Source organism: Cynoglossus semilaevis, chromosome 2 (assembly GCF_000523025.1).
Source record: "Cynoglossus semilaevis isolate Cse_v1.0 chromosome 2, Cse_v1.0, whole genome shotgun sequence".
Taxonomy (NCBI): Eukaryota; Metazoa; Chordata; class Actinopteri; order Pleuronectiformes; family Cynoglossidae; genus Cynoglossus; species Cynoglossus semilaevis.
This window is the reverse complement of record NC_024308.1, coordinates 14,083,204-14,098,559: the sequence shown is the minus strand read 5'-3', so window position 1 is coordinate 14,098,559 and position 15,356 is coordinate 14,083,204. Positions and strand designations below refer to the sequence as shown.

Here is a 15,356-nt window from a genome sequence, read left to right as displayed (position 1 = left end):
GGTCTCTGCTATTTATATTTTTAAAATAATATAATATAATAAATTAAAAATGCCCTTTTATATGACAAATGCAATGTATGTATTTAACCATCATTGTAGTTAAATACCTAGCATGGTATGCAGGGGGCGCTGCAATTTTGATGTCCATGGAAAGATTTGACAATGGGCCCATATGTAACACACAGTGCCACTGCTGGTGTGTGTGAACCGGTCCACGAGCCATAACTTTGATACCACAGCAGTAAAAACAATCAACCATCATGTGGTCATCATGTCTTCCAGCTAACTTTAGTTATTGTCCATACATTTAAAACGTGTTCTTCTGGTTCTGTAGTGTAGCGGTTAGCACGCCTGCCTTGAAAGAAGAGTGCATTACTTAATAGCGCCTCCTGTGGCAGCCTGCGTTGGTAAATTCACAATGTAAATTTCCCCATTAAGGGATAAAAAAGAGACTTTCTGCAGTTCAACCACCGAAGAATTAAAAAGGATTTTGTGACAATACAATTGGTTGAATCGTTCGCTTTGTTCTTGTATCAAAAAATCATGGTCACACATTTGGAGCTTGTGCGACACACACACACACATACAGTACACACTCCTGCCTGTTGAAATAAAATTACCGTCTTTATCCAGATGTAATCACTGTTATTGTGATGTCTAGCCTCCTCTGCCACACATCCAGAGGAAATGGCTGCAGGTCTATTTCCAGACTGCCACTGCTGAAAAATACTGCACATCTCAAAATGATGTTATCTGAAATTTGTGTTGTTACATTTCCTATGTGGATTGATGCCGATGTTTTGATATCTCGCCTGGTTTTCGTCTGTTCTTTTTTCCCACAGAAAGTCCAAACCTAACCATTTAATGAGGGAATTTGGTGGGTTTTTCCTCTGGACTCGTCTCAATGTGTCTTTCAGCTTTTTTCTCTCTCTGTTGCGAGACCTTGTTGTTTCCCTCAGTTCATTCTCTAAGGGGGAAAGGGTTGGTCCTAGGGGGGTGAGTGGGTGAGGGGGTGAGTGGGCCAACGTTTCATTTGAGATGCAGATTCTGTGTCTTCATCCTGTCCCCGAAAAAATTCACGCTGTGATCTCATTATCCTGCTCCGCTTCATAAAAATCAATCTGGGGGCAGAGGAGAGTAAGATCAGGACACAGATTCATCACCCCCTCCTCTGGTTACAATGGGTGAGAAGGAGCCCTACAAGTGGGCGGAGGAGTGGAGAGGACGGCCTTTTGTGTGTGTGTTGTTTGGCTTGATTGAACACATTTGCTGCTTGGTTTTCTACATTTAAGCAGCTGCTGCTTCCTGTTTATTTTTAATTTAGCTTATTCAGCTTCTCAGCTAGTTATTTGAATGTTGTTATTTAATTTTATTTTTTAATTTTGTTTTTTTATTTTCATTTATTTATTTCATAAATGTTTGACATGAGAGTTACATAAAATAATCACAGCCCACAGGCTTCTGTTATATCTGTTATTCTGTTATACAGTATATATATATATATATATATATATATATATTTATATATTAGGTGAATATACATATATATTTAATGTATCTTTTCTACTATTTTTAGATATATATTTAGGCTTTTTTTATATTATTTGCTAACATTTTTTGGCAATTTTCACAATTGTTTCTTTGTGTCAACTTCAGTGTTTAGTTAATTGTTATTAATACATGAACATACAGCTCCTCAAATTGTTGCATTTTAATTTTAATTTTTTTTAATAACCTCATAGGATGGGCAAAAAAAAACAAAGACTCCTGACAAATTACTATTCCTGATTCTGGAAAAATACATTTTCCAACGTCTTCACAGTCATTATGGAGAAAACTTTAAACCAAATAATAGCCATGCACTAAATGCCTTCCAAAACTATGCCTTCACTGGAATGCTCTCAGTAACAGGTCTGCCAGACTGAAGGGCTGCAGTTTCAGTCTGGTATTGACTCTGCTGTAATCTCATCAGGATAATGGACTGTGCCGAACACTTACAGTCTATTTTCAACCGAAAGATGATTTAATCCTTTTTCGTCTCCGTAACTTGGTTTCCGGTGATTTGTTACATTGTTGTTATGGAGCCTTTTCTGTTGAATTAAATGTGCAACAGACCGAGAGGAGCGCAGCGATTCAACGGGTCGCTGGGTTTAAGGGGTGAGACACTTAGTCAGGGTGAGATAAATGAAGAGGAAGGAACAACAGTTTTAAAAAACACTCACCGTCATGTGGACAAATCTTCGGACACACACCAAGTATGAGCTCTGTATTATTCTGGCTTTGAATCCACAGTCTCAAACCTCGCTGTGTATGAGGCCTACCTCCGATTCCCTCACAATTCAACCAACGCTGCTGCTCCTGTGTAAAACAGTCTAATAATTATAATTACAGTGAATAAACGCTCTCCCAAAACATCACTTAGAAGATTGTGTGAAGTACCATATATATTTGGTTAACTCCACGCTCCCCCTATACAGGTCCCAGAGTGGAGATGTTTGAGACCTCTGGCACTTGTGTCACCATGGCTACAGAGCAGGGGGAGATGATATGGTCAGCCCCGCCCCCTCTGTAACCATTCAAACAACGACAGAGTTCATGCTACTTGTGACCGAGCTGGAGAAGCTAATTCAGCTATTTGCTGTGCTACAGTTAGCCTTCTCTGTTTGAGAGCGTTACCCCAAACCTCCCTGCTAGGAGTTATAAGGATTAAGCAGTAAAGATGACACTAAAAGTATTTATTATAATCAACATACAAGTTTTCATTTCAGATTTTTTTTCTGTCTAGATGCATAAATCTATTGAACGATGAAAGAGCTGATGAAGCTAATTATCTGTACTTTCATTGTTTCACGTCAGAAAACCTACGGTAACTAACGTGAACCTGTTCATTTGTACCGAGGCCTCGGCGTCTTCAGTCACAGGTGGTTCATGTCTGTTGGACTCCTCAGTGAAGCAGCGGTATCTCCCCTGAACCAGGCACCTGGTGTCACTTTCTCTGGAATTGTTTGACTAATTAAATTGGCCACGCCGTCTGCCAACGCTGACAGTCATAGATCAAAGACCCGCGGCTGCTAACATGGAGGGTAGACATGAAGCCCACTTAAGCGACGGCGTAAACAGGGCAGAGACAGAAAGCTGATATGACAGGAACAAGCAGACACTAAACCACAGATGTGTTGGTGTGCTGTCCAGGTTTTTGTTGAAACACATTGGGGGTTTCCAACAGCGCCGCCCTGTTTGTTTCATATGAAAATACACACTTCATAATGTCAGACTCATGTTTTCTTCTTCTTCTTTGTTCCTTTGTGGATGCATGTACTACATAACATCGCCCCCACCATTTTTTTGCACTGCTCAGTTTCTCATGTTGGGTTAGCATTTGTTAACTCTCTAAAAACATACAGAATTTTCTACATAATGACTGTAGAGTAGGGGCACAGATGGGATATATGTCGATGCTTTAGTTTAACAGTGGAAGCATGTGGTGTCATCTCCACGATCCATGTGGTTTCTATGAGATCTGCTCATCATAGTGTGAAGGGAATATGGGGACCTTCAGTGGACCATAAAATGTGTTCTAAATAAACACATGCCCACTTTGTGGTATGTACGGATATGGTTTAGGCTCTATATTTGGCACACACACACACGGACACATACAAACCTCTTTAAGCCATGATCAATGATTCATCCCTTGAGAACAGCGGTGCTGATGTTGAGGGGCTCATTTCTCACTCTTGTTCATTTCACGCCCCGATGAAAATGAGTAACTGAACCACTGCTCCATCATCCCTTTCTCCTGACGATCATGAGTCTCTTCAGCCCAGGGCTGCAGAGCCGTCGAGTGCTGACGTTGGCGCTGCTCTGACTGTTCGAGTCTCTGCAGTCCTGTCGGCGCTGCAAGGCCGACTGACACACCAGCCCCGCTGAGATTCGGCTCCACTCGAAGAGGAGAGAGGACATTTCTGAGCTGCACCTCTTATTGAACCGCCTTTAAACACCAACCGCTTGCCTTCAAGGTTTTATAATCCCGTAAGCACAAAGCAATTCAGTTTAGGTCTTTGTTCCCATGGCAGCAGCAGCAGCAGCACCAGCAGTAGGACTGAAATTTCAGTCACATATTTGCTGCTTCTGCAGCTGGCCTACAATAATCCTAGATTTTATTTAACTGCCACATCTGCTGCGTGTAACCAGATTACCTGTGTGAGTGTGATTGCAGTTTATCAGGGAAAAGGGAAGTGAAGCTCCATCCCAGGAGTCTGGTCGGTGACACTGATGTTGAAATTCTCATCACACACTGGAGCCTGTGGAACACGCTGCTTTCTGGGAAGGGCAAAGGAAGAGGCGAGGAAAGGGGGAAGACGAAGCGTGAGTAGTAAACACAGGAGGAGGTTGGAGGAAAATGAGGAAGAGGAAGTGGAGGAGGAGGTTTTGCTGTGGAATGACATCACACTGAAGAGTTAAAAAAAACAAGGAGAATCCAGCTGAAATGAGGCTCATTGAAATTCCACCTACATTTGCCCCAGCGAGGGTTACATAATCCCACTCTAAAATTTGGATTAGACGCCGTCTCCCCTGAAGCTGAGCAGATGGACTCACTGCAGTGATGATGACGTAATGCAGTGGGGAAAAAAAATCCACAAGCTGCTGCTGCTGCCGCTGCTGCTGCTCAGAGATGAGAAAACCTGAGGAATAATTTGAATTGATGACATCAGCAAGAATTTACATCCGCAGCCACAGCAGCAAACACTGAGTCAGACTTAGGTGTCGACCCACACATACCGTGTGTGGAGGAGTTGTGCTGCGTTTACAGCTCGACACATCGCCATTTGTTTAAATAACCATTCATTCACAATAGAATGAACTGGAAATTAACAGCATTTATCACAGAGGAACAATTATCCCATCTTGCAGCTTGCAGGATAATTAGCATTATATGACATGTTTACCAGCTTCATCAACAGTGATGGCGGCCAAATAATGGCAGCACCATAGTCAGTAATTGTCAGTTTAACATGTGTAGTTTCAATTAGGGATGTTTGATATTAACTTCTTGCCGAAATCCAATATGCCGATATTGTTTTAACACTTAATTTCCGATTCCGATAGCTAAAGATGCTGCCATCTAGTTACTTTCACTTTCATATACAGCCGTTATTCCCCAAAATTAGTTTTAGGGCACACATCATTTGGAAAAACCTAGGCATTGCGTTATCGGGTTTTTTCCTCCGTTATCAGAGGAAAAAACAATAATAATTCTTACAGATATAACATAATATGCTAATATCGGGCTGATAATATCGGTTTGCCAATTACCGAAAGAAAAGAAGAAAAAAGGGAAAACCAAATGGGCAGCATATTTAACCATGTTCAAATGACCAGAACACACATACAGTATACAGTATATGTGCATAGACATTATTAATGAATTAAAATGTCAATTTTACACATTTCTAGTGTGGAAAAATCCCACTTAAAATCCCACACTTGGGAATCCCTACCCTGACATCAGATTACTGTTTTAGGAATAAAAATGTTCTGATATTTAAAATAAAACTAAATGTATTCTTAGTTTATATTGATTCACATTCTGATTTAAATCTACTGCAGCTCCTGCCTCGTACCTAAAGCCTGTCCAGTTTGCACACAATGACCAGACTACAGTATTTCATCCATGCATAGCATAGTAAAGCACATTACTGCCACAATATTTACTGAAAAACACCAACATCCATTCTGCTCGGTGGCCAAGTTAAATATTTAGAGCAAAATGTTGACTTCAAGATTAAATCTGGAAAAACACACAACCACAGTTTACCACTGAGTTGATGTGACCAAAACACAGGTGGAGGAAATGGACAGTAATCAGAGAGAGATGTGGGGGCAGAGGGGTGTTTGACAACAACCCAAGCATCAGCTGACCACTGTGGGACGAGGACCTGAATGTTGTGTCTGAAAATGAGATTTCTGTATAATGTGGACAGAATTCATGATCCTCATCCGTGAAGGTTTTCTGTCATTCACATCAGTTCATTCCAAGAAGTGTAGAAGTATGAACTGGACTGACAGTCAGTGAAGACGAGTCTTCAGTTATAGTTGACTGTTCTGTTTTGCTTCTAATGGCTCAATACCTGAGTCCAGAATCGTCACAGTGAATCAGTCCGGTCCTGGAGGTTGTATTTACCTGAGTCATGATGGGAATGGAGGGCCGTTAGTACCACCAGAGGGCCACAGCCCACTGTTTGCGGCTTGGAGTCTGTCCGTGTTGTTCTGAATATGAAGGTTTCCAGAAACAGTTTTCACCTCTGCAGATATATTGTGTTTCCCTCTTTGTATTTGTGCCTCTTTATTCAGGGTCAGAGTCCCTGAACAAACAAGGTTCATCGTTCAGCGTGCCACTGAATGCAAACCATTGATCTGTCAATGGGAAAAGGGGGCTGTACCATTTTAAACCTTTTGTCCAGGAGCATAAAAAGACTGAATTTAGATGTCGTAAACCAGACTGGGCTTTATTTTAAATAATTAATAATTTAAATAATTTAAATTCAGTAAAATGAAAGCTTTTGTACTGTGAGTTAAATGAGTTCAACATATTTTTAAATAATTCACAAACTGTGCGGTCATTGCATTTAAAATGTTTTATTATGCAATATTTGTTTGATGAGCCTACTTTCTTCAGTGATGAGTCACACAGGCACTTTTAAAAAAAAAAAAAAAACACGATCGGTTACATTAGTTGTGTGGCTGCAGACCAAATGGTTCCTGTGGGAGCTCTAATTAAAACACCGCACAAAGGTCAGACTTCTGTGGTTCACCATTGTATTAAATGATGCTGTTTAAAAGTCAGGGAGATAATGCTGCATCATGCCAGCTGCAGCTCAGGGATCCTGCAGAGCAACCATATGGAAAGGTCTCAGCTCATTTCAGCAGTGACTTCCCCAAAGTGCTTGATCTGAGACGAGTGAAGGAAATAAGTCAGCACTTTCACACAAACACTCCTCACAAATGAGGACAGAAAACCAGGCAAGAATTTCTTCCAGAATTGATTTAGAGTGGACGCTCGAGATACAACTTTAATCTGTTCCACAACAGAACTCTTGTTTCCTTTGCAGATTCCCCATTAAAAAATAATTAAAAACCAATTAAGCCCCACAGAAATAAATTATACTATTAATTAATTAAATTAAAATTCACCTCTATCTTCACATCATAAAACATAGATGGAAACAAATATATTGATAATATAAAATAATAATAATTAAGAAAACATTTTTGAAATAGAATAGAATAACATTATTGTTATGAAAATGGGTAAAATAACCCAGCGAGGGACAATGAGTGAGACAGCGCCACAGAGTGTCCACTAAGTATAGAAGAAGTATTATATATATATATATATTTGTATATTTTATTTTATCAAACACTAAAAAGTTTGTGACAAACTTCGCAGCTGTTTTGGCATCAGAGCTGCAGCTTCCCCATGCCTTATAACTGAATGGATGCCAGTCCTGGATTGAGCAGTTGTAACTAGATATTTTCTCGTATCACGAACAAAATCTTCCAATAGTTGCGTATTGCGGGAAGCACCTCGGGATCCACTGTAGTTTAGAATTTCTTTTTTTTATTAGTAATTTCCGTTCGCACTTCTTTCCATTCTTTTGACTGGGTTTGTGACTTTTACTCAATTGCGACTTATACATTAAAATATATACTTTCACATTTGTTATTTTATCTATTTCGCTAGAGGGCACTCTGGGCTAGTGTACCAGTATCTGGTACTCCTGTACCACTGAAAATGTACACGTTTGTTATTTTCACACTGAAAGTCACTAGAGGGCAGTGGTGCGACTTCGACTCCTGAGTGACTTATATATGTTTTTTTTCTTAAGATGTGAATAAATTATGTTTTCATCTGCATAGAGAGTTTAAGTAGAATAGAGCCTTTGGCTGTGAATATCTGCTCTGAAATGACCACTGATAGTACGTAAACCTTTTCCCTTTTTCCTTTTTCACCATGCACCACGAGATCAACGTTCACCCATCACCATGGAAACTAAGTTAATTCAGCTAATTAGACTTTTTTCCTAACAAGTTAAGAACAAGTTATCGAAGAAGAGCAAAGATACTACATAAGAGCGCATCTCAATATAAAATATATCACTGCAGTATTGCAGTTGCTGTGAGTACACAGTACACAGCTAACTACCAAGCAACCACCGCCGTTTCCCCCATTAGTGTCATGAGCATACGTCCTGCACTGAGCACCTACAGATGGTAACGCCGCCATCATCAACACTTTGTATATGTGTATACAGTATCTCTCGTCGGTGATGCACAGTGACAGAGATCTACAACTGCAGTTTCTCATAAAAAACAATCACACCACCAGAAGACAGTGAGCAGTCGCAGCATGTCTGCCGCCCCACGGGCCGACAGAGTAAATGAGGTGGAAATATGTGAAGCTTAACACGTCCCCAGGGAGACATTACTAATAAGAGACACCATTTCACTGAGGAGGGGAGACACACAGAGGAGCAACCGTGAGAATCACACCCTAGATGGACACACTGGTGGAGAACAACTTCCCTCCGACTCTATGACCCTTTTTACCCCTTGTGGAGATTTGTGTTAAAGTTCAAAATAAGTCCAGTTCTATAGATTAAGAATATCTGTATATATTATATACGCTGTAATATAGACATATATGTCTATATTACAGCGAATTATGGAAAAATTTCCAAAAACTAAATAAAATATAAAGCAAGAAAATACGTTAGCTCAGAAAAAGGCTAAAATTAAAGCTTGTCTCTGCTGTAGATTAATTATAATTAATAGTGATTAATTTGTAATTTTAATTAATTATTATTCATTTGGATCCAATTTATTGGATCCTCATTAAAAGATGAGTTGAAAAATTTTGGACGAATAATTTCGCAAATATATTGAATGTATTTTTACAGCCCATATATAAATATATACACTTTCCTTAACAGCTTCTCTTTCTGCTCATAATTCATGAAACAAAAATATTTCAAATATACAAATATAAATATACAAATTATATTTCCTGGAAACTGAACAAAGATTCCCAGTTCCACACTGTGGCCATCTGTGGCAGTGTTTCCCTGCTTTCCCCTGACATTTTTCATCCCCTCAGGCTTTAGGGCAACATGCTGACTGTCTGACCCCTGACCCCCCAGCCTTCCAGGTTGCCTGCTCTCACTGTCCCCTGCCCCTACAAGGCCTGCAGGGGCTGTTGTACCTGCCAAAGCCCCGTCAACCCATCAACCTTCCCCCTTGGCACATGACAGCTGGCACCTTTCAGCCCCACAGGCAACACCTTCCACCCCCTGCTGTTGGCATTCAACACACAGTGGCTGCGGCCAATATACTCTGTGTGTGTGTGTGTGTGTGTGTGTGTGTGTGTGTGTGTGTGACTCAGAACACACATAATAAGTATTCCCTGAATGTGCCTGATTGCAATAACATGTTGGTGTGACAGAGTGAAGTCCTCTCAGGAGGTATCCATGGCAACCCATTGTGTCAAGCATCACTTTGCAGAAGCTGTGAGCTCTGCTCGCCACTCAGCTCCACATAAGTATCCTCCCCAGACAAAATGCTCCTTCAGCGCGGCTGTATTAAAACCAACCACCTCCGCCGGGCAGTTAAACCTCTGAAAACACACGTAGTGCGTAGGTTTTGGCATTTTATGAAACAATTATTGAAACAGAGAGGAGGTGACTCATCTACAGGAGTGAAGGGGAAAAAAGGTGATTTTCTTTCCAGCATTGATTGTTTTTTCATAGTGGGTTTTATATAAGACATTTATTTGCCAAGTTGATTACATTTTCTTTCCTCTTTGTGAAATTATCACATTTTGTGTTACTTTACTGTGCAGGAAAACACATTTAACAATGTTCTGAAAGGTTGAACTTTAATCATTTTTCTAGCCTTAGACACAGGTTCAAAAATGCAACAGGAATGCTACAATTCAGCCCCAGAATAAAAAAAAAAAATAGTTTCACCAAATTTTATATTTATATATATTTTTCTGATCTTTCTCATCTCTCTCCCCATTCTTGTTCTGGTGTGACCCGCAATTGAACCAAAGTTAGGTCCGTACGTAGCCTCAGTCAGTGATGGTGGGCCAGTGTGCCGTAGAAAATGATCCAATTTCACTTAATTGGCCTGAAAACTGTTATTTATTTATTGCATAAAATTTTTCTTTGCTCGTCAAAGCATGGAAGGCAGAACTATCAATTACTCTTCTGCTAGGTGGCAGCAGATGGCTATGAAAACTAAAAAGATAATTAGAGCTGAAGATCTTTGTGAGTCTCTTTCTTCAATTCCTGCCAGTATGTCAGTGTTGTCTTCAATTAAACAGGCTGAGTATTTAGTCAATTATGAGGTCAAATTATTTTATTTAACGACATGTGCTTTCTGTGAGATTTTTGTTTTTTCCTGATGTTCAATGTGCTGTGGCTCAAAAAAGGTTGGGAAACACTGGTCTAAGTGAAATTCAGGTGTTGAAACAGAAATGTGACTTTTTTTTCTGTTCTGTTATTCAAGAGAACAATTTCAGTTGATGAGGTTCACAGACTATTTCAATTGGTGATGGGTTTCTTACAGAGTTCTTATAAATAAAGGCTAATTGGATGTAATTTTTCTGGAGCTCCCTTTGTTAGAATGAATTGTGATAAAATCGAATCATGAAACCACTGCGTCTTGAACCAGTGATCCTCTTGATGTAAGGCCAAGGCAAAGATTGAATTCCCTTCCATTCTCACGTTATTGATAAATAATTTTAAAAAGTCACAAGTCTCAACCTAATGAAAAAGTGAGAAAACCATTAGAGCACATTAGAAGAAAACTCCTCTTTAGGCCACTGGGAGAGTGAGAGAGAGATGACAATGCTCTGAAAAGACAGATGCAGCAGAGAGCTGATGAGAATGAAAAGACGCCGCCTGTTCCCTCAGGTGTCCTGGATGAACATCAACATCAACACATCACGTCTCCTCTTTCTGACAGCTGCTCCTGCACACACCTCCTGCCTGCCGATGTCTTACTCCCGTGTTCACGTGTCGCCTCCTGTTTGTTCGCGGCGTCAACAGCGAGCCGTGCCGGGGTCTCCTGCCGGGCTGTCAGGAGTGCAGTGGAAATGCAGACAGACAGGCAGGTCAGCAGGCAGATGGCCAAACAAACAGGGGGGATTGGATTAACACCAGTGTCTAATTGCATTTGTGAAAAGCAGAGAAGAGCAGCAGAGGAAAAATGAATAGCCACATCCAAATGATGACTGAGTTACAGGAGCAGCATCATCTCCACCACGTGAACTTTACAAATCAAGAAGGTCACTGTGGGATTTATAACACACATGTAAAAAACTGCGTAACGTGAATGCAGCTAATGTTGTCCTGCTTTTTAAAGAGCTGAACAAAATTGCAAGTAAATTAGATTTACATCAAATAAATCAAAAGGAAAATGTAAATAATGTTTATTTTACAAATGTATCTGCTGATTTCCTGGAGTTAAATTCAATAAAACAGCTTGATTACATTAGGGTCTCTAATGAACATGTCTCATATTTAAAGAAATACAAAGTGCAGACCTTAAGACGAAACAAGAGACGCAGGGACGTAATCACATTTCCTTTTGGCAGATGCATTGTCATAGTCCGACCGCAACGGAGATCATGGACTATTTTAATGAATGCAACGCCAACGTGCCGTCTTCTATAATACAATATTAGCCCCGGATGTACAGTACAGCTTTAATGTCTGGTTTTGCTCCGCAGGTTTTTACACAAGAACACAAAATCACTCTTTCTGTAGACGATTGATCAAGTTTAACACAAAGGCTTCTGCACACAGATATCTGTGGGTTTTAATTGATGTATATGTAAAACGTGTTGTGGTTTCTGCAGACCTCAGACCATAACATATAGCTGACCGTGGACCTGGATTGGCCCCGGAGCCCGATTTTGGCCTTGCATTCATAATTTAACAAAAAAAAAATACTTAGATTTTTGTTTCATTGTTTGTACACTGTACATTTGTAAAATTAAAAAAAAAATTTAAAAAGTAGTCAGGGTCACATGAGGGGCATTAGCCAATCAGTCACAGGGTGAGGGCGGGGTTACAATCTGGACACTCACATTTATACCTGTGGTCTTTGTCCCAAAGTGTCCCATTAACCTGGCATGCGTTCATAGACTGAGAGACCTCCAGTTACAGCTCAGCAGAGCCACATTTCTAAAATGTCATGTTAATATGAATCTTCTTTCGATGCATTATTCATTAGATTGAAGCCTATTTATTTTTAAAAGCTGCATTTCTGTTCCACTGGAAAGAAAAGCAGTATTTGCACATGGGAACAAATCACATGTTAATGAATGCAAATATAAACAATCCAGCGTTGACAGTGGCCCAAACCAAAGGCCTCTTAAATCTATTCAGTTTGATTTGAATCACCCAGGGTCACACTTCTGTGTCAGTGAACAGAAAGTGAAGGATTTTTTTTTAAAGCCCCACCCCCCCCACCTCTCTGTGTTAGTGGGCTCTGTGTGTGTGTGTGTGCATTAGCATCATAAGTCTCCTGCTCCTGTCAAAGCTGCTGATTCTGCATTTCTGTCAGAGGCTGTGGTTTACCCATCCTCCTGCAGTGGAGCACCCTGAGCTGCCGGGGGGATGAAGGGGTTGGACCTGGCCCTAAACTTTCTCTCTCCCTCAAGAGCAACTAGGGTGGAATAATTTCAAAGCATGTGAAAAACCGAAGCCTCAGTGTAACTGAAAGTACTGACATATATTTTTGTGTTAATGAGAAAAGATTTGTTTTCTTAAAACCTTTTGACTAACACTTATATATGTATGTTTTAATTATTTTTCATCATTTTCTCATATTTAACACATTATTTTACCGTTGAAAACCTGTGGGTCTTAAATCAGTATGTAGTTTAATGTCCTTTCACCAGCTGGGAAACACTGGCATCTTGTGGTCAGTACTTTATGTTACTGTTCTGATGTAAAATTACAATTTGAAGACTCTTTATCTTAAAATCTTAATTAAATGTTATTTATATCTTAAAATCTATAATTAAACTTTTTTTGTTAACATATTTTGTTTTGGAGACTCACTAAATTAAAATAACTAGTGTTGTCCGATAGTTCCTAAAGAACAAAGCGTGGAGCTAAATGCTGGCGCCTGCGTCGACCGTTGCTCTACTTTCTACTTGACATTTTTACCTCCCGTTGCCTGCGTTGGAACCTCAGAGTCCTTCCTTCACAGAAATGTCAAACCACCACGCTTGAACCATTAACCAAGCCTCCTTCACGTTTGATAACTTTGCCAGTTTTGTATTGAAACACGCGGTCTTCCTTTGTTACATCTACGACAGGGTTTGAAAATCTGCCCATGAGGCGGAGCTGGAAAGCACTGATTCGAGACAGAACCTCCTCCAGAGTCTCCACAGGAACAATGACGCACAGCCTGAGGGCAGAGACATGCAAAATGGTTAGGAATTGTTTTTGTTTTTAGTTTTTTTTTTTGTTGTTTATTTAGTTTTTTCTTGTTGTTGTTGGATTTTTTGGGTTTTGTTTGTGCCAAATGGCAGAATCCACCTTATATGATGTTGGTGAGATGCGCCGCCACAAGTCCAGCCTGGTCCTAGCAGCACACCCTCTTCCTGCAGTAACATCTGACAGTACAGAACATCTGCCTCCAACTTTGACACCTACAGGACATACAACAGAAATACAAAGTATAAAACAAATATAACCAATATATATAATTTCCATTTCCTCTCTTATAGTTTTACTAATTGTATTTGTTTGGGTTTTTATTTATTCTACACCAGTGATTATCAATTGGTGGCTCAAAAATCAGACCCACTGAACCATCAAATCTGGCCCACAACTGGATCCCAAAATAAACAGTAAATTCTCTTCTCTGCCTAGATTTCTGCTGACCTCTGCGTACTTCATGAAATCCGGAGGTAAACGCAGACTGGGATACAGATAAACTCCTCCCATTGATGGCTGACAACTCATTCCTGGTAGAACATTCAACGCCTGCACCACCCGCTGAGCATTCTGGGTCAGTGTGGTTCTGTGTAGGAGAACCTCCTGGGAGACACGGGAATAAAACAAAACAAACACCTGGTCAGTACCCATAGAACACAGTCGTTGGTTCTACGCCGCCCTGCGTGTCTGTCCAGTCACCTGTATGTACGTGTCATAGGACTGGTCTCCAGGTTTCGGTGGGTTGACCATCAGATCCAGGGCCAGCTGACCCGTCACTGGAGTACTGATGTCAAAGCACAGCAAGATCTCAATATAATGGATCACCTCTGGGTCTATGTTGATGGTCTCCATGTAGCCTGCCCTCAGACCACCCCTGGAACATAGAGGCACAGGTTAAAAACTCATACGATACAGAACAGTACAGACAGATATGCAGTAGTTTAAAACTACTGCTCACTCACTCTCCCAGGAAGCTGCTGGACACAGACTGAAATGACACCAGCTGCACTGACTCTGCCAACTCCTGATCCATCTCCAACAGGACTTTCTTATAGGAAATAAACTCAGCGTCTGGTCCGTACACACAGTCCTGGTCTACCTGCAGAGCAGTACAAAGACAGGAAGAAGTTCACTGGTGTTTGGAAATGGGTTTGTTACTTTAGTTCTGTCTGATTGACACTAGCTTTCATTCACCTCATTAGCCAAAATAAGGAGTTTGTGATCTGCAGCAAACTGAATCACCTCCTCTATTGATTTTCTGTTCTGCACATGACCTAAAAAACAATCATGATTTTTAAATGACTCTGTCTGTGGTCTGAACACTAGAGAGACTCATTGTATTTATCACCAAACATAAACACATTTGTCATTGTTTAACATGTTATACCAAAGAAATAATACAAACTTTCTACATGCACCATTGCCCCTCAAAATATGTTTGTATATATGTATACGTAAGTACTAATGTATGTATATCTACAGGTATACAGGTTTATGTGTTGTGTGTTGTTTTAACTAAAGTTTTTCTTATTGTTTTTTACCTGTAGGGTTTCCCGGGTTGCTAATGTAAATGGCTCTTGGCTCACAGTGCCCTCTGGCTGCCGTAAGAGCTCGCTGCAGCTCGTCCACGTCTACAGCCCAGCCCCGCTCTTCATTCAGCTGGTAGGGCATCATTTTCACATCTACATCATCCAGCAGCACCGGCAGTGTGGACGGACAGGGCACGGGGGTCAACACACCTGTATGAGTTTTTCCTTTACCTCTGGCCAAGAGCTTCAGAAACACCTGAAATCACAAAAAAAAAAAAAAAAAAGGGAAAAAAAAAGAAAACAAAAAGGG

At 40.4% G+C, this 15,356-nt stretch overlaps 1 protein-coding gene and 1 long non-coding RNA gene across 4 annotated transcripts in view; one reads left to right on the top strand and one right to left on the bottom strand.

The window, feature by feature from the left end:
• The window catches only part of LOC112488382 (uncharacterized), a 26,865-nt gene extending 12,774 nt beyond the window's left edge, over positions 1 to 14,091 (top strand). The window contains exon 3 of one of the 2 annotated variants that reach the window (XR_003052381.1): positions 13,953 to 14,091. This is a non-coding gene — a long non-coding RNA (uncharacterized LOC112488382). Of the gene's footprint in view, positions 1 to 10,976; positions 12,075 to 13,952 lie in introns of those variants that run through there. The other variant, XR_003052380.1, reaches the window with a different exon arrangement.
• The window catches only part of LOC103399902 (alanine aminotransferase 2-like), a 4,010-nt gene continuing 1,901 nt past the window's right edge, over positions 13,248 to 15,356 (bottom strand). The window contains exons 5-11 of one of the 2 annotated variants that reach the window (XM_008338542.2): positions 15,059 to 15,302; positions 14,712 to 14,791; positions 14,480 to 14,616; positions 14,217 to 14,391; positions 13,965 to 14,120; positions 13,617 to 13,729; positions 13,248 to 13,485 (exon numbers count right to left, since the gene is read on the bottom strand). In XM_008338542.2, the coding sequence (XP_008336764.1) occupies positions 13,290 to 13,485; positions 13,617 to 13,729; positions 13,965 to 14,120; positions 14,217 to 14,391; positions 14,480 to 14,616; positions 14,712 to 14,791; positions 15,059 to 15,302 (1,101 nt within the window). In that variant the 3' untranslated portion in view covers positions 13,248 to 13,289. The remainder of the gene's footprint in view (positions 13,486 to 13,616; positions 13,730 to 13,964; positions 14,121 to 14,216; positions 14,392 to 14,479; positions 14,617 to 14,711; positions 14,792 to 15,058; positions 15,303 to 15,356) is intronic. The other variant, XM_025064178.1, reaches the window with a different exon arrangement.